The sequence below is a fragment of the Pseudorca crassidens genome, chromosome 14, assembly GCF_039906515.1.
Source record: "Pseudorca crassidens isolate mPseCra1 chromosome 14, mPseCra1.hap1, whole genome shotgun sequence".
NCBI lineage: Eukaryota > Metazoa > Chordata > Mammalia > Artiodactyla > Delphinidae > Pseudorca > Pseudorca crassidens.
This window is the reverse complement of record NC_090309.1, coordinates 26,009,358-26,027,354: the sequence shown is the minus strand read 5'-3', so window position 1 is coordinate 26,027,354 and position 17,997 is coordinate 26,009,358. Positions and strand designations below refer to the sequence as shown.

At 53.1% G+C, this 17,997-nt stretch overlaps 4 protein-coding genes across 6 annotated transcripts; 1 reads left to right on the top strand and 3 right to left on the bottom strand.

Moving 5' to 3' along the window:
- Nucleotides 1-190: 190 nt before the first annotated feature.
- WBP1 (WW domain binding protein 1) lies at nucleotides 191-2,829 on the top strand. Its single transcript, XM_067704607.1, has 4 exons — nucleotides 191-607; nucleotides 1,586-1,688; nucleotides 1,808-1,984; nucleotides 2,161-2,829. Exons 1-4 carry the CDS (start codon nucleotides 539-541, stop codon nucleotides 2,559-2,561), a joined length of 750 nt encoding a protein of 249 aa, XP_067560708.1. The 5' UTR covers nucleotides 191-538; the 3' UTR covers nucleotides 2,562-2,829.
- A 153-nt stretch (nucleotides 2,830-2,982) lies between these two features.
- Nucleotides 2,983-6,748, bottom strand: MOGS (mannosyl-oligosaccharide glucosidase). Its single transcript, XM_067704604.1, has 4 exons — nucleotides 6,254-6,748; nucleotides 5,835-6,061; nucleotides 5,147-5,343; nucleotides 2,983-4,941 (listed from the first exon to the last, which is right to left on the bottom strand). The coding sequence occupies exons 1-4, from the start codon at nucleotides 6,603-6,605 to the stop codon at nucleotides 3,198-3,200; spliced, it is 2,520 nt and encodes an 839-aa protein (XP_067560705.1). The 5' UTR covers nucleotides 6,606-6,748; the 3' UTR covers nucleotides 2,983-3,197.
- Nucleotides 6,749-9,029: 2,281 nt separating this feature from the next.
- MRPL53 (mitochondrial ribosomal protein L53) lies at nucleotides 9,030-10,988 on the bottom strand. The gene is made up of 3 exons (XM_067704608.1): nucleotides 10,758-10,988; nucleotides 10,547-10,659; nucleotides 9,030-10,454 (listed from the first exon to the last, which is right to left on the bottom strand). The coding sequence occupies exons 1-3, from the start codon at nucleotides 10,847-10,849 to the stop codon at nucleotides 10,321-10,323; spliced, it is 339 nt and encodes a 112-aa protein (XP_067560709.1). The 5' UTR covers nucleotides 10,850-10,988; the 3' UTR covers nucleotides 9,030-10,320.
- A 193-nt stretch (nucleotides 10,989-11,181) lies between these two features.
- Nucleotides 11,182-17,993, bottom strand: CCDC142 (coiled-coil domain containing 142). 3 transcript variants are annotated; one of them, XM_067704600.1, is made up of 9 exons: nucleotides 16,931-17,993; nucleotides 16,555-16,641; nucleotides 16,326-16,475; nucleotides 16,061-16,191; nucleotides 15,875-15,988; nucleotides 13,027-13,141; nucleotides 12,634-12,811; nucleotides 12,309-12,508; nucleotides 11,182-12,144 (listed from the first exon to the last, which is right to left on the bottom strand). In XM_067704600.1, the coding sequence occupies exons 1-9, from the start codon at nucleotides 17,991-17,993 to the stop codon at nucleotides 11,888-11,890; spliced, it is 2,295 nt and encodes a 764-aa protein (XP_067560701.1). In that variant the 3' UTR covers nucleotides 11,182-11,887. The 3 variants fall into 3 exon arrangements, with proteins under 3 accessions (XP_067560701.1, XP_067560703.1, XP_067560704.1); XM_067704602.1 differs by lacking the exon at nucleotides 16,555-16,641; XM_067704603.1 differs by lacking the exon at nucleotides 12,309-12,508 and having other exon boundaries at nucleotides 12,015-12,144.
- Nucleotides 17,994-17,997: the final 4 nt, after the last annotated feature.

Here is a 17,997-nt window from a genome sequence, read left to right as displayed (position 1 = left end):
CCCAAGAACAGTAGCCAGCCCCCGCCCAGACTCCAGCCGACATTTGTGACCCTGCCTCTTCCTGGCGTGGTTAAGCGTTTGGCGTCATCTGGAAAATAGGACTCAAGCCAATCAGCGGGAACTTTGCTGTTCTGGACGGCCGTTCATTGGTTGATAACGCAAACCCGTTCTGTTGTCCATATTGGCTGTTGTCACTGTCAGTCAGGGCCATGGGTCGAACCTTACCCCACTCTTTGTCTGTGCAAGCTCTTGTTGTCTGGGAGAGTGGCGGAGGCGCTGCTGTAGATTGGTCACAGGGAGAAGCCTGTGATCTTTCCTATTGGCCCGTGTGTCGGAGGGTGATGTGGATTGGTAGGACGGAACAACCTGGGTGCTAGTTGGCAGAGCTCTGGCTGGATGGAAGGTCCGGTTGCGAAGTGATGGTGGAGGCAGCGAAGATGGGCCGGGCAGGGACCATGGCGGTGGCGGCAGAAGTGGCAGGGGCGGGGTGGCTGGCGGTAGAGGAGACTGTGGTCTTCAGGGGGCTGTAGGCAGAGGCATGGCTCGGGCCAGCGGCGGGAACGGCAGCGAGGAGGACTGGGGGGCACTTCGGGTGCCGCAACAGCAGGTATCCCAACAGCTCCAAAAGCCTATCACGACAGCCATTTATTTCTCGTTCCCCTTTCCTTGTCCCTGCCTTTTGGGGGGTGGGGGAGGAACTCACGGAGACAAAGGTACTGCGAAGTTCCTAGATATGTTCCTTGCACCCTTTGTCTAAACTTTGTAATGTACTGTAGATGCAGTTGACTTGTGCCTGCAGCTTCATAGACCCCCATCCCGTGGCTGCAGTGGAAGCTTGCAGTGGCTCTCCAGTGACCAGAGGCATAGCGAGGCCCCAGGGAGGCTCCCTCTGTTTTGCAACTGTTATTTGTGATGTTTTTCTGTGTGCCTATTGTCACAACCGAGTCTGGCAGCGTCTACTCTTGAGGGAGCAATTTGGAGAAGAGCTGGAACCCAGACTCGCGCCTTGGATGCCATCCGTTAGCATCCGCAGCAATCCCATCTGGTTGGGAGCCCTGCTCTGGGTCTCACACTGACCCTCCTCTACCCTGGGAAGCCTGAGACCCAGGGGTGGAAAGATCCAGCTTGGGAGTGGGGATTGGCAGACCATGGGGAATGATGATGAAAACAGCTTTAGGAATTACCTTAAACTCCTTACCCATTGTCTGAGACTTTGAGATAGCTCAGACTGTCTTCTGGCTTCTGCCAAAATACTCCCTTAACAGAAAACACCCTGGGGAGCCAGACCTGAGTATGAGAGAAGTCTCTTATATGCAGAGCTGAAATCTGCCTCTTTGTATGTCCACACCTTGCATCTTAATCTTGGTCTCTAGACTGATTCTTGCTATTCCAAATCCTCTTCCATGCTGGCAGCCCTTCAGATATTTGAACACTCCTCTCAGCATCACTCTTCCCTCTCCCCATAGATTTCTATGAGCTAAACTTGGTTCACAGGGTGGGATTGTGTATGTGTATGCAGGGGCTGGGGATGGACAGTGCCTTGGGCTGGAACCTCCCTTGGTTCTAAGTGCCTCCTTGCTCCCAGCTTCGAGAGCTGTGCCCAGGAGTGAACAACCAGCCTTACCTCTGTGAGAGTGGTCACTGCTGCGGGGAGACTGGCTGCTGCACCTACTACTATGAGCTCTGGTGTGAGTCTTCAAGAGGGCTCTTCTTGGGTCCTTCTGCCCACCCGCCTTTGGACCTCAGCCTTCAAGGACCCTTCTCTGCCTGGGAGGTATCTAAGACTCTCCCTCCTCACTTCCTGCAGGGTTCTGGCTGCTCTGGACTGTCCTCATTCTCTTTAGCTGCTGTTGTGCCTTCCGCCATCGACGAGCTAAACTCCGGCTGCAGCAACAGCAGCGGCAGCGTGAGATCAACTTGTTGGCCTACCACGGGGCATGCCATGGGGCTGGCCCTGTCCCTCCCGGTTCACTGCTTGATCTTCGTGAGTGACTTGAGGCTCTGGGCTCACTACCAGTGGTCCCTCCCAAAACAGGACCCTGATTCATCCCACACTCCCTTTTCAAACATTTCAAAGCACACTTTTTGCTAACAGGAAAGAGACCACCCCCCCCCCCCCGCCTTGTTGCCTTCCACCAACCATGCCATTCTCTCCTGCAGGCCTCCTCAGCACCTTCAAACCCCCAGCCTATGAGGATGTGGTTCACCGCCCAGGCACACCGCCACCTCCTTACACTGCAGCCTCAGGCTGCCCCTCGACTGCTTCCAGTGAATGCACCTGCTGCTCCTCTGCTTCTAGCTGCCCTGCCCACCAAGAGGGAACAAATGTGGAAGATGTTTCCTCCCACCAGAGTGACCCTCCTCATCAGGAGGGTGAGCCTGGGGCAGGGGTGAGCCCTGCCCCCACACCACCCTTCTGCCGCTATCGCCGCTTGACTGGGGACTCAGGTATTGAGCTCTGCCCTTGTCCTGACTCCAGTGAGGGGGAGCCAGTCAAGGAGGCTAGGGCTAGTGCCACCCCACCAGATGTGGAGGACCAGTCCCCTGTGCACGGCCCCTAGATCCTGTACCCCAGGTCTCCTTTGGGGCTGGCTTCCAATGAAGGGGACATCCCATAAGCAATTTGGGGAGGGTGGGTGGTTTACTTGCCCACCAGAAACAGCCCTGCTCCCAACTCCCTGAGTTCTCCTCGGCCTCTCCCTGCCCTCCTAGAATCGGTCTGAAAGGGCTGGAGTCCTGAGGAGAAGGGCAGTGTTTGGAGGACTGTGCTAGCTCTATCTCCTAAGACATACACAGGAGCCTTTGATCTCATTAAAGAGATGTGAACCAGCTGCTTGTGGATTTGGGTGGACTAGTGCTCAACTTACTGCATTGCACTTGATTGGAGGGGACCTCCAATCCACCTACTCTGAAGGACAGCAGGCAGCCCTAACGCCTGGACTGAGCTAAGACCTCTTGGTAAGGCAAAGTTGGCAAAAGCAATAGAGTTTGACATGGCTTTCCCATTTATTTATAAAAATAGACTCTGAATTCACATTCACTCCAGGGCTATGTGGGATGTCAGTAAGGAGACACCTGAGATGAGCTGAGGAGGGTTTGAAGCACTGGTACTTGAGGGCTAGGGGCAGAAGTGAGAGACCTTGTCCCTCGACTCCAGAGTGGCATAAGGGGCCTGGCTCCCCTCCCATGTTCCCCCTTCAATAGTCTTCAGCCATGGCCAGTAGGACAAGGCTGGTCCAGCCCTGGAAAGGGCGGCAGCCCATGCCTCGCCCATCCTGGTCACTGTATTGCTCCCACAGGAAGCCCGTGGCCTGGTACTGCCGCCTCACATTGCTCACCAGATTGGTACGGAGCTCTCTGTGGAGCTTGGCAGCACGGGCCTGGTAGGGACCCTTCAGATGCCCATAGTAGTGAAGAGCCCCCAATGCCAGGTAGTTGACATTGAGCCACACAGCACCTCGCCAGTAGGGAGGATCATGCTCTGAATTGCGCTGGCTGTAAAAGGGGCTGGTTGCTGCAAGGGAGCGCAAACCAAAGGGGCTCCAGAGCTGGCGGCTATCAGCTACAACATCCAGCAGGGGTCCAAGGCGGGATGAGTTGGGGTCCAGTAGCCTCAGCAGGAAGGGGAAAAGACTGACATAGCCCAAGGCATCCACATACTGTAAGCGAGGGTTGGGCCGGCCCACCACTCGCACCAGGCCCTGTGGGGGTCTAGGCTTCAGCTGCACTGCTTTTGTGTGATTCCCAAAGTCTGCAAAAACTCCTAGCTCTGGGGCCCAATGCAGCTCATCCAGGCTCTCCTCTGCTTCCAGGGAGGCAGCCAGTGGGCCCAGCTCTGCAGCTGCCTCAGCCTCTCCCAGCCGCTCCGCTAGCCGCATCAGCACACGGGCACCCAGTGCCACCCAGCACCGCAGGTCCAGGTGCCGCTCAGTGGATGAAGGGTGTGAAGCCCGGGGATAGTCATCCAACCCTGAAGGCAGCGTCTTGGGGTTCAGTAGGGTTGGCAAGGCTGGGTCCCGGCCCCGCCAGCGGTAAGACAGTGGCACTGGCCCTGCCTGGCTCTGATGAAGCCAGGAGAACCAGGCACGCAGGCGGGGGAAGGCCCTGTGGAGGAAGGCGTAGTCGGCAGGGTCACCACCCTCTAGCATGTGGGCTATAGGCAAAAGCAGAGTTGGGGGGTTGGCGTGGGCTGTCCGTTGCACCAGGAACTCTGAGGGCACCCGGGCTCTGGCCTCATCCCCCAGCACCTGCTCCCGCCCAATCCAGCCGTCAGCATTTAGCAGCCCCAGCCAGTGGCCTATGGCCTCCCGGGTGAGCCGGGGATCCCACCGTTGGATCACCAGCTGGTGAAAGCCCTCGTCCCACAGGAAACCTCGCGGGAAGAATGACCGGGAGGGCACTGCTGTGAAAAGAGGGACAGGTGGAAAGAGGACTGGGTCCACCTTCTGCTTAGACCCCTCAACCTCCATGTCTGGCAACACCAGACCCTGTCCATAGAAGTAGCCAATACCACCAAGAAGACCACTGAGGGCAACCTGACCCAAAGCCTGCTCCTCAGGGCTCAGGCCCTTCTCCTTCAGCCGGAAGGTCTTCTCAAAGCGCTCTCTAAAGGCTTCAGCATGGCTTTCCAGGGCCTGGGTCAGCAGGCTGCCTGCCAGCTGCTCTAGGGCTTGGCTTCCTCCTGCCTGGGCACTGCCTGATTCAAACACCAACTCCACAGAAAAGGGGACTTTCAGTGTCACCTGTTGTATCAAAAATTGCCCTTGTCCCTGTCCTTGCCCACTTGGGCCTCTGTCCTCCCACTTCAGAGATCCTGGCAAGCCGAGGTAGCGTTCAGGGGAAGCCCCTGGGGGCCGATGCTGAAACCAGTTATTTAGGCGGCTCTTCACCATCTCTGTCAGCAAGGGAAGTCCTGGGTTGGAGGACCAGAAGACATTGTAGCTTGAAAGGAAAAAGATAAACAGGAAATATTACTCAGGAGGAAGTGGTGGGGATTATAAAGCGAAAACATGAGGTGATCAGGAGTCAGGATGGGAGAGTCTTGGCAATGCAGGGAACATGGTGAAAAGAGGGTAGAATGGGGGAGATGGAAATCAGGCTAAGTCAGCATCCATACCACCACCCCACACTCTCTTCCCCCAGTTACCTGCCATACTTGGGGGCTGTATCTCCTGGACTGGTTGGTGGCATAAGTGTAAAGCGGAAGTCACCAAGTTCACTGGTGTGTCCACTGATGAACTTCAACTGCCCCTTAGCTCCAACCTCTGGCACTAGGACTTCTTTGCCATCTGTTACCACATAGAAGAACAAGGACACCAAAGGGAGAGCAGAGGTACCTGAGGCCTGGGAGACCAATGAGGACATAAAAACACAGCATTAGGTTAGCAGTCTCTCCCCTGAGAATCAGCCTTAGGGAAAGGGACACCAGGTGAGAGCAACATAGTAAACAACATACATCTAGCAGTGTTGAGGGTCACTGAAAGTAAGCACCAGTGGGATGAGATAAAGAGCTCTGCACAGGGTTCTCTGGGAAATAATAGTACTTTTGTCCCATGTACTATGCTAAGAACTCTACGTATTATTTCCTTTAATTCTTACAATTCTGTGAGTTAGGTACTTTTTTATTTCCATTTTACAGACAAGAAAACCAAGGCTTAGAGATAGTAAAAAGAGATGGTCATACAGGCAAGTGTTTAAGGCAGGCAGCAGATTCAAACCAGGCAGCCAGGCTCAGAGCCCCTGCTATTAACCCCCACTTTATCCTGCATTTGCACGCAGCAAAGGAAGGGTGGAGGAAGTCTGGGCTAGGGGAAGGGTGTCCTGAGGGCCCTGACCTGAGGCTCTACAGTCACTCTCCAGCTCCAGTTCCCTCCGTGTTGACCCCCAGGCCTCTTGACGAACTCAGTGGTGAGCCTTAAGGCCCCATCCTGGATGTGTTGCCGCCCGAAGGAGAGACCGTCGTGGAACTCCCAGCCATAGGGACCCACGCCGTCCCCCTGCTCACACGTGTGCCTGAGCTTAGGGGTCCCCGGGGTGGTGCCTTGCTGCGCCCACATCAGTCCTGGGGGTAGAATGGCCAGGTAAGTCAAAGAGAGAGCAGGGGACCTGTCCCTCTGGGTCGCCGAGAACTTCAGGGTCATCCCTCTTAATAACTCTCCTGATCCACTCCTCACCACCCTTGATCTGGCGCGAAGCTGGGGCGCTCAGATTAAGTGCCCGCCTGCCTGCCCGCCCCGCCCCGCGTCCAGGTTACCGGTGAGGAGGGGCTGCGGACTGCGGGTCTTCATGCCGAAGTAAACGTGAGGACGGTAGGTGCCCCAGAAGAGGTCCGGGGCCACGGCGGGGCTGGAAGAGTCGGGAGGCAACGCCGGGGGCGCGGAGTGCAGCGTGACAGCCCGCCGCGCACGGTGCCATGCCAGCAGCCAGCATCCCGACAGGCCCAGGGCCAGAGACAGGACCACGACGGCCAGAGCGGCTCCCGCAGCCGCGCCCCGGGGCCTGCCGCCCCGGCCTTCCCGTCGCGCGGGGCCGCCCCGAGCCGCCCTCTCAGCGGTCCGCGCTCCGTCTGCCGGCGCTCCGCGGCGCCGCCGCTCGCCCCGAGCCATCCTTGCACGGAAATCGGCGTCGTGGGGACCCGGAAAGATGGCCACAAAGCCCGGGTCCCTGCTCGCCTCCTGGGCTCGCGCGCAGCGCCTGGAACACCACTGATGTGTCAGCCGCACCCACCGGCCCGTACCTCCCCCTCTGCTTCCGCAGGAAGTCCCGCCCCTCCACGTCAGGTTAAACCCCACAGCAAAACAGCGCGGCGTGGCGTAGGGCTGGTCCCTGGGGTCGGCCCTCTGGGCCGCGTCCACTGGATCGGCGTTTATTCGGCGTTCTCACGCAGTTGACAGGCTAGTAGGAAAAACCAATCACATTTGTCTTTTTTTTTTCTTTTAATAACTACTGTATATTAAGAGCATGAGACGCTGTCCTAAGTGTTTTACATTTAACCGCTCCCCATATCGCCCCAATCAGGTGCCTGAAAACCGTGGCCTAGAAAGTTAAAGTAACTTGGCCCTGGCTACAGAGCCAGGAAGCGGCTACCCTGGAACCCAGGTGTATCTGAATCATATTGTCCACACCTATGCCTTCTTTCCTAGTGAAATGGAGTGGATCCAAGAGGACCTGTGATTTTAGATGTCATACCTCCACTCAGTCTAGGATTCCTTATCTAGATAAACCCTAAAAGGACCATAATGGTGGTAGCTGTACTTTTTTTTCTTTTTCCTTTTCTACAACCCAGGAAGCAAAGGCGCTTAGAGGAAAGATTGCTTATGTCCAGGTCAGGGAAGGCTGTAGGAAAGAGGTAGCATCTGCACCTGATGTTGTCCTAGAAGAGCCAAGATTACATTTGATGATGGTTCAGAAATACAACTTAGGGCTTCCCTGGTGGCGCAGTGGTTGAGAGTCCGCCTGCCGATGCAGGGGATACGAGTTCGTGCCCCGGTCCGGGAAGATCCCACATGCGGCGGAGCGGCTAGGCCCGTGAGCCATGACTGCTGAGCTTGCACGTCCGGAGCCTGTGCTCCGCAACGGGAGAGGCCACAACAGTGAGAGGCCCGCGTACCGCAAAAAAAAAAAAAAAAAGAAAAAAGAAATGCAACTTAGATTCATAGTTACTTCTCTCCAACAGCTCAGCATAAAAGGTGTTTTCATAAAGTACAAATCTCTATCATCCTCTAAAAAAACCCTACTCCACACCCTTATGCTAGTCTAGCTATAATCACACCTCCCATCCAAACTCTAATTATACAAAACTACTACTTTATGCTGCACACCCACTTCTTCTTTCACTATAATCTGACTTCTGGCCCCACCCTCCACTGGTAGACTTTTTACTCATTTAACTATCACCTTCTGACCAAACCCAATGGTCAGTCCTTTCTTGCTACCACTGCACCTGGTCCACACCTATTCAATATATTGTAGCACTTAGTATACACACCTGAGTTTCACCATTCATCTTTGTATCTCAGTACTAATCAGTTGAAGTCACAAGGTTGATGCTAAATACTGGTAAATTCAACAAAAGTTTATTGCACACTCTTTATCAGGCACTATGCAAGGTGCGGGGGACACAGAGAAAACAGCCCCAACCTCAAGTTCAAAATCTATAAGCACAGTGCCAGCACTCAATCCGTGTTTACAGCAGTGTTTGAACCATCCCTGTTTTTACAGATGAGTAGTTAATCTGGCCAAGGATAATAGCCAGTTAACCATGGACCTGAAGAACTCAAATCCAGGTTGTATCCTTTCGTCAATGAAGAGGCCTATAACACACAGCCTCTTAGATGCTATGCTGTGCTCACTCAATATTCTAGGCAGTTTACAGATATCAGTTTATTGATTGATTGATTGATCTTTGGCCACGCTGCATGCAGGGATCTTAGTTCTCTGACCAGGTATTGAACCCGTGCCCCCTGCAGTGGAAGAGCAGAGTCTTAACCACTGGACCACCAGGGAAGTCCCAGATATCAATTCATTTAATCTCTCAACAGTTCTATGAGGTAGGTACTATTATCCCCATTTTACGAATGAAGAAACAGGCACTGAGAGACTAAGTAATGTGTCCAAAGTTACATAGCTACTTAAGGGAAAACCTAGGATTTCAATCCCAGGCATTCTGGCTTTTTACTACACTATACTGTCTCCTGATAGTTTTCTTTCCTTTAAGGGAGAGGGGGGAAAACCAGTCCTTTGAAGATATCACCGTCTTAAGAGAGAAGCAGTAATGGGGTAGGAGGAAATATATTTGGTGAAGTACACAGCAGCCAGTGTCCAGAGATTCTTGATTGCCTAGCTGAATATTCTGAAGTTTTTCTCTAAACCAGTGGCTATTTTTTCCTACAACCTGCAGTAAGAAATAATTCTATACTGCAACCAAGTACATGCAGATAGACACACATACACATACTTTATATAATACCTATATCTATATTCATGATACGCTTAAAACAAGTTTCTTAAAGAATACTTCCCAGTCCATGTGCCATCTACTGATACTTTTTATTCTATTTGTTTTTAAAAGGCTGATTTGACCCCCTAAATTCACTTCATGATCCACATTAATGGGTGGTAACCTAGTATGAAAAACTTTAGGCAGGGTGCCTAAAAAGGACTTTAGGCACTGTTCTCTGAAACAAGTTGTAATAATAAAACCAATGATATGCTTTGGAAAGATAAAAGTAAGCAGCAGCAAAAACGGTTAGCAAAAAGGAGACCAGGTGGGAGAATGCAACAATAATACAGGAGAGTGAATGGAAATGTAGAGAACATTTCAGGAGCTTTTGTTTAAGACAGAATATTATGAACTTACTGACTGGATATTCAGGGAGCGGGCAGAACCAGAGATAATGCTGTGGTTTCCAGCTCAAGTGGCTGAGCAGATGAAGTGCCTTTTAAAGGAATGAGGAAGTCAGGGGAGGAGGCAAGTACAGATGACCCTTAAACAATGGGGGTGGGGATGGGCGTTAGGGGCCCAACCGCTCCACAGAGTTAAGAATGGGGGGATAACTTTACAGTCAGCACCCACAGTTCCACAACCGCAGATTCAAACAACCACAGATCGTGTAGTACTTGTACTATGTATTTATTTGAAAAACAGGCATGTAAAAGGACCTCTGCAATTCAAACCTGCATTGTTCAAGGGTCAACTTTAGAGAGTATGTAAGATTATCGGGTTAGGGTTAGACAAAGAGTGTTGGTGGAATTTGGAGAAAATTGGTAGTAAGTACCCTGACTATAGCACAGAATCTGAGATTAGAGCCAAACAGAAATGTAGCGTTTAACCCAAGAGGGTAGTTCAAGTCATGACAGAATATGAGATGCCCCAAAAATAAAAGAGAGAAGAGAAAGAAGGAGAGTAGTATGCCTTTATGGTTAAAAGAAGAAAAAGGACCTGAGTGGAAAAGAAGTTACACAAGGGAGGGAATTAAGAGTGGCGGGTGCTACTGAAATGGAAAAATGAGGACTGAGATAACAGCATTTCTAATAAGAGTTAAGAGGTACCTTGAGTAGTGTTGGAAGAAGCCAAATTCAAAAGGGTTAAGCAATGAGTGATGGTAAGAAAGTGAAATAAAATTCAAATTTGTCCAGACCCCTCCCCATCTTGTCTCGTCCCAGAAACACTGGTTGGATTTGTAGTCACAGGGCTCTTTCTTTTCTCTTTTGCGCTCTGTGGTCTTCTAGACAGTGATTTGAGTAATTAAGTCAAGCTCTTCTTAGATGTGTCCTTAGCAGTCTTAGGTGAAAACCTGCTTGTTGGTCTCTTCCGCGCTGTCAGCGCCCGGTACTGGCGCCCGGCTTGTCCCCGCTTCCCGCCGCAGCCCTGGCCTGGATGTGGGAGGCGAAGGCAGTGAGCATTTCCTGGGCGGTGAGGTGCGCGCCGCGCATAATCAGGCGATGCCCGTCTCCTGGGGAAGAAACAAACGAGTAAGGCACCGGGAGGACGGCGGGGCCAGCGCCGAGATCTAGCGACTCCCTCCCGACTCCCAACCAGACCCACCGAACAGCACGTCCACGCAGGGCTCGGAGCCGTCGTGTCTCACGTCCGCTATCACCGAGCAGTTGAGGTTGGTGCAGCGAACTTTCTCGCTGCTCACGGCCTGGAGGAAGGTCCTGCGGTGAGAAAACGGCGTGAGCGGCCGGCAGAGGGGGCTAGACCCCCGGCGGGAGGAAGGCGCGCCCCTCGCGTCCGCACTCCTTCCCCCTCGTACCTTGTCGACTCCACGTTCTTCTCGAAAGGGCAGAATTGAACCCGAACCTGCTTGACAGAGCGGAGTCCGAGCCGGGCCAAGGCTGCTGCCATGGTGACCCTCACCCCGGAAGGACTCGTGCGGGCGGAAGTGTCGCTAGTACGAGACGCTGTGGACCGCTACGCGCTTCCGCAGTCCCCCGACCTCCGCCTCGTGCGGCTTCTCTGACACGGTCGGTGGTGCTGGTCCCCAGGCCGCCGCCCTGGGCTCCCCAGCCGAGAAGAGGAGGAAGGCCAGGAGGGAGACAGATAATTTCGGCACAGGGTATGGGGCGCCCAAAGTACACGGTCAGTAAACACAACGTGTCATTAATAGCCCCCTTTATCACGGTGAAGACAATAAATAGTGCAAAAGCCGTTTGCACCTGGCTCCGATAACACGTCTTTTGCAGCCTTTACTCCTCTGTACCCTGCTGTGCCAGATCTACGTTAATACCGTCTTAAGTGCTGGTCCCTTCCAAGGAGAGGGCACCACCACGGCAGGGATTATAATAAACCTACCAGAGGGTAAACTCCACTCGGGTAGTTTAAGATTAAACACATGGAACTCTGGAGTAGCGAAGCTTACACGTGAAGGTCCTACAGCCCAATATTCTTAAATGACTAAAAATAGTGATGGGGAGGGGAGTGCAGGGTACTATTATATAGTATACACTGTGGGACTGATTCAGGTGTATAAATTCCTATTCCACCTCTGTGGTTCCTGATGAATTAACTTTGTAGTAGTGTCCCGAACTTTTAGTGTTTAGCCTGGCTCCTGGGAGTTAAGAGGAAGTGGCATCTAGGCTCCCTGCTTTCTATTGCTTTTCCTCTTTCCCTTTCCCCTGGGATCCAACCCTAAAGCCTTACTCCCAGCATCTAGCCCCTTACTGCTAGTGTCTAGCTCTGAGATGTCTTCACTGATGGGGGACTAAGCCCAAGCCTCCCAAGGATGCTGACCTCCAGGTTTCTAAGTCCAAGCTCTGTGTAGCTTGTGGTTCTCAGGTATGCTTTCTTCCAAGCTCCCAATTAGGCTTTTTTAATATGCATTTCTAAATGTCTGGGCTTTTTCAGACAGAGACAGGGAGTTCTAACGGGCTCTGATTAGGGTCCTTAGGATTCAGAACTGGTCCTCAGGCAGGAAAGAAAAGGTAAGTGCCTGCGGGGATGCTGGTGCTGCCTCAGGGCAAGCCAGGCCTGCTGATTTCCTACCAGGTAAGCCTCAGGACTAGGTCCTTCTCCCCACAGTGTGCTTAGCAGCTGAGCTGTCTGGGCTGGGAGTGCTCCAGGTCGAAGAGGGGGCTCCAAGCTCTCCAGGCTGTTGAGGCTGCTGCTGGGCAATTCCATGGTCTGGACCTCATTACATGCACCTGGTAAGGCAGGAGTGGAAGGCAGGTGGCTGGCGGTGTGTGTGTGTGTGTGGGAGGGGGGCACACGCAGAAGCCAGATCAATGATGAGGATGGGGGATGCGTCACATAAAGTTATGAGCTAGGGGCAAAGAGAGCCTGGAGTTGGGGAGGGAGAGTGACTCACAGCAACAGGGAGGCCCCCTGTGGACTTGAGTCTTGGGCAGGGGCTGCTGCAACAGACACAGCAGGGCCCCATCCAGCCGCTGGAAGATGCTGAGCGTGAACAGAGTCTGGCGAAGTTCTGGGGACAGGCCCCACTGCTCCTCCTCCAGCAACTCCCTGACCACTCCAAAGTCTTGTCTGAGCTGCAGCGCCCCCTGCAGGCTGAAGGCCAAGGTACAGTGTGGCCCCCTGACCCTCCTGCCTCTCGGAACGGCTCTGCCCCACCCATCCCCTCTCTTTTTTTCAGTTCCATTCATCCCCCTGCCACGGCCTCCTTTTCTCCCCACCTGAACCGGATCCCGTGGGTGAGGATGTGGTCAAGCCAGGCACCCAGGATGGCAGTCAGCACCAGGCTGAGGGCAGGGGCCTGGGCTTGCTGTGGCAGTCCTTGCAGTCCTTGCAACACAGGCTCCAGTACCCTGCGGACCACCAACCCAGCATACTCACTAGGAATGCTGGGAAGTTCTGGAGTGAGAGAAGAGAAAGGACAGGATATGAGGCTAGGGAGATCCATCAAGCCCCTAATGGAGCATCTGGGGGAAGAGGGTAGGATTTCAGGGTGAGGGGACACAGAAGGTGAGGACAGGATGGAGACAGAGGAGTGGAGCCAGGATTTGGAGGGGCCAGGACACTGTTACCCCCTGAGAAGCCTGGAAGGGAACGCTGGCATGAGGACTTACCAGGACAGAGGCGATGCCGCCAGTACCGACCCCGTGGCATGTGGAGTTCGAAGTCCTGTGTGGCTCGTTTATGACATTCTTGAAAAAAGAAACTTAGTGACTCTTCAGGCAGGAGCTGTGGGGATAAGGAGAAAGTAAAAGGGGCTTATCTCTGAGGGACTTGTCAAGTTATATGCTCTTCTAAATCTGAGGTGTTTAACCTGGCATCCATAAAGCCCCAGAACAGAATTGTATGGGCTTGGGCATTTTCTGAGGAGAGATACTATGGCTTTTATTGGATTTTCCAAGAGGTCTGGACCGAGAAAAGATTATGGACAGTTGCCCTAAGACTACCCTGCTCTCCTCAGCTTGGTTCAGAGGATGGAAATCCTCCATGTTAATTTTGTTCCATAGGAACGTTAATAGGAAAAAAAAAAGGGAGACACCCTCACCACCGCCAGTGTTCAAAAGCAGATGCTAGAGAGAGATCTTCATGATCTGCAGACAGGCAGAGGCTGAAGAAAGAAAAGGGAATTGTACGATCTTCTGTCTGTCATCTATAAAAGGAAGGCAAGAACTGTGTGTAGACCAGGAGCAATGAATATAACTTTCTAAGATTCAGGAACCTTTGGAATGTCCTCACACTGAATATTCTTTATAGCCACTTCCATTTCTCCAGAGCATTGTAACCCACAAAGCAAGAAAAGGCCCATGTGCTGGTTTGGTTTCTTTGGTTTGATAGGTTTTGTTTTTGGAGGGGGAGAAGACAGCAAAAAGGAGGAGTCTCTACAGCCCATCTAAGAGAAGAACTCAATAAGAGGGGTGTGTAGTGGCAGGTCTAAGGAAAAGGTGACTGTATGCCTGAGAACCTGAAGAGAGGAAAGGACCTGGCAGGGGCCAGACTTGGTGGGAGAGAGCCCATGTGGCTCCTGATACATGGGCTCTCTCCCACCAAGTCTAAATCTAAACTCTTCTTCCCTTATCCCAAACACCAGAACCCCCTTCTTCCTTATATATAACAAAGAAATTACGCTTTCGTCAACTGACATTTGTTAGGAAATTCTGCACTCAACACTCGGAAAATACAAGGTCACACTATGGGACAGTTTTTTCTGTGGGACATTACAGTCCTGCTGAGGAGAAAACTCACATCTGATTCTTCTTTTTCGTCCCAGTGCTGTATGTGGTAGAATGCCCAGAGCGGATGCCCAATAGTGCAGTCATCAGGCAGAGAAGCAAGGCATGAAACTGCTTTGGACAGTGTTTGGTTCACATGATGAGCACACTGTTCCTGCCCCTTTTGCTCTGTTCTCACTGCAACTACCAAGAGCTGGACCCTTCTCATATTATGTCTCCCCACCTCCCTTCTATCCTGACCACTATAGCTGGATCAAACTCTATCACTGTCTTCACTGTTCCCCTCCTGCTCTTACAATGGCTCCCTATCACTTATGAGATACAGTCCAAAATCTGTGAGCTGGTGTTCAGTGCCCTCCACAACTTGATGACAACCTACTCCTTCATAATTCTCCACCCCCACCCTTGAGATGCACATGCGAGGGCAAGTGTATGCTTATGTACACACACACACACACACACACACACACACACACACACACACACACACAGCTTCTGCTTTGGTCAGACCATCTCGCCAGTACTCCCCCAAGAACTATGAACTACCCACATCCAGTAACCCCTGCTGCTCCTCTGAGGCTGCCCAGCCACCAGCTTCAGCCATAGACCCTGTAAGGAACTTCTGTTACCATGTGTCCACCAAGGCCTTCCCTTCCCAGAGCTCCCACAACCGTCACTGTCCACCCTACTCATGAAAAGCCTGTTCTGGGACATGTTGAGTTGAAAGAGGCAGCAGTAAATTGAGGTATAAATGCCCAACGGGCAGATGCAGATGGTGGATTAGGGCTAAACTGGGGGCGGGGGGGTGGGGTGGTCTACAGCACCAAGGCACTGTGGAATGCAGAGAGAAAAGGAGGAGCGGGACAGGGACTGAACTCTACAGCCATGCCCCTATTCAGAGCAACGAGTAGACATTTGGGCAGGAAGAGAACAAAAAGCAGAGAGACATCATCCATAGTAGGAACAGATACTGTGTAAAATGGGGAAAAGCTAGACGTATAATAGTTTAATTCATAAATTTAGAAGAAAATAAGAAAATATTAGAAGAAACAGCCAAGAGTGGATGGAAGTTACCAGTGTGGAACAAGGATCAGAAATCGAAGTTGGGGAGGGGCAATTAAAGTGCTATTTTTTCATTAGAAGCCTTCTAAAATAATACTTTATTTCAGTTTTAATAAAAGTACAAATTACGCTTTTAGAAAACAGGAGAAACATATCAAAAACTAGTAAATAAAAGGAAAAGTCAATCATTTATCTTGCTGTTTCTCTACAAATTATACCCCAAAGTAACCAAGTAATTTATGAGGGCAAGTTTCACTTTATAAGAGTAATCCAACTAATAATGAAGAAGGAATGATAGAATTGGAATGTCACCACCTTGCACCCTCTAATGAAATAACGGATATAGACAATGATCATCAATCATCAGTGGCTGTTAACATCACAAAATGAGAGCCTGACATGGGAGCTGGGGGTGGGATATATAAGTGAAGTAAAATTGACCATGAGTTGACGAGTATTAAAGCCTCAGTGGTAGGAATATGGGGGTCCATTATACTCTTCTCTCTACTTTTGTATTTTTTTGAAATTTTCCATAATAAAGAGAGGACAAGAAGTGAAGAGCAAGAAAAGATAAATTTAGTGGCGATTCCAAGCACTGAGTTGTTCTACCACCACCACAACCTCCCCACCAACCCCAAAGCTGGCCCGTCAGGTCTCCTGCTCTCCTTACCTGGATCTGTGCAGTCAGCTTCTGGATCTCCAGGCCCAGCTGCTGCTCCACCTCCAGGGCCAAGCTTTCCTCTGAGGCCAGGCTAGACAAAGCTTCTGCCTCATATAATAAAGGCTTTGGCAGAAACAGGGAGTGAGATCCGAGCCCAGCCCGGGATGCTCCCCTCCCCATTCCCTAGCTACTCACAGGTAAATCCTTCTGGATCAGGAGCAGGAAGGAACCTGGGGCCCACGCTGCCAGATGCTGCTGAGTTCTGCCCCAAAACCAGAGCAAGATGGTCTGCAGGGTACAGAGCCCCAGGGCAAGGGGGGCAGGACCTGGGGAGAGGAGGGACAGAGTATCTGAAGGGCCACAGAACACCTTTGGGAGGAGGCAGGCTTCAGAACAGATTAAGGAATAAGGAGATGTCCAGCTGTTCTCTTATCCCCCCATCCCCAATACCTTGTCTCACCTGGAGGCCGGCAGAGGAGCAGTCCTGACCTGGGTTCTCGAAGGGCATCCAAGAGAGGAGGGAAGAGCTGTTGCAAAAGTTCAGTGGTATGAGAGGATGAGGGAAGGCTGCTCTGATTTCCACTAGCAGATGCCAAGGCCTGGCAGAAGCCTGAAGATGAGGGGGTATGGTTTGATAAGGAAGGAGCAGTCTGGGGCTTGTGTCACTGCCATTGCCCCTTCCTTCTCACCTTGATCCCAGCTCCAGATAAGAGACTGATGAATTAGGTTGTGACACAAAGAAGCCAGCTCCTTCTCACACTCCTGAGGCAGTGATGCTAGTGGGAGAAATGACTGGAGCCTGAAAACAGGGTCCCTCTTTGCCCAACACTGCCCCCACTCAATGATGGGGGAAGAGGGGAGGCTTCCCCCAAGACTCAAGGCTGGCATGGAAAGCAAGACTTTGCCTTGAAAGCCCAGAAGCTATAGCCTGAATCCCCGGGGGTGGGGTGGGGTGGGGTATGTTCATTCTAAAGAGCCTGTTTTTGTAGTCAGGTGGCAAGTGAGTGAGGTGAATACAGAAGAGATCCCAGCCTTCCCAAACACCCACCCAGGCCCATCACTCACCCTGACCCAGTGCCTGACTCAGCTGTTGTGCCGCTGCCCTGGGGTCCCTCCAGGGTCCTAGACTTAGGTCCAGACTCTGAGCACAGGCTGCCCACAGCATGGTCCAGTACTGGCTCCACAGGGCCCCAGCCCCTCCAAGCCCCAGTCCACTGCTGGCTGAACCCGTCACGCCCCCCATCAGGCCCAGTAGCCCTGGCAGCAGCTCCCGCTCCTCTTGGCACCGCCTGCGGAGCTGGTCCCTCAAGTCAGATCCCCTGAGCGCCTCATCCAGCCAACCTGCCACCTGGCAACCCCGCTCCCCCGTCAGGAGGCGGAGCACACGGGCCGGGGGATAAGGGCGCGCTGCCCCTGGAACGTAGCTCAAGGCTTTTCCCTGCAGCTGGTGGTAGGCGGGAAGTGCCAGCAGCAGGTCGGCGATTTGGGACGATAGGCCCGGGCTGGCGGGCGCCTGGCCCAGAGCCCGAAGCTGCATCTCGATAGTAGCATCCAGGCGCTGGGCGGCTAGTCCGACGGATCGTGCCAGGAGTAGCGGCTCGGGTGTCTCCTGAAGGCCGTTTCGCAGGACCGCGCCTCCGGAAGAGTGCCCCAACAGGTCGCTGCACAGCTGAGGCAAGTGGCTGGGGGATGGAGCGCCGGGACTCAGGATCCTCAGGAGGCGCACGGTCGCCTGTAGGTGGCGGGCGCAGTCCTGTGCGTGGAGGAGCTCCTGCCGCTCGTGGTGCAGCCGAAGCAACACCGCCCGGAGACGCTGCAGCGCTGGAGGGGTCGGGCCGCCAGCTGCCGGCTCCCGCCCCCAGTCCACAGCGCCAGCCTCACGGTGCTCTCCTGCGTCCGCCGGCACCGCACACCACGGCTGCCCTCTCGGAGCTCCGCCGGGCCGTGGGTCCAGGCAGGGGATGCTTCGGGCAACCGGCAGCCGCAGCCAGCCACGAACGTCCCGGCGGAGAGCGCCTGCCCGCTTTCTCTGCCACTGCTCCTCCTCAGCGCCCCCGGCCTGCGCCCGTAACGGCGGCACGGTAGCCAGCGGAGGCAGAAGGCCACCAGAGCGAGACGCTTGGGCCATGGGA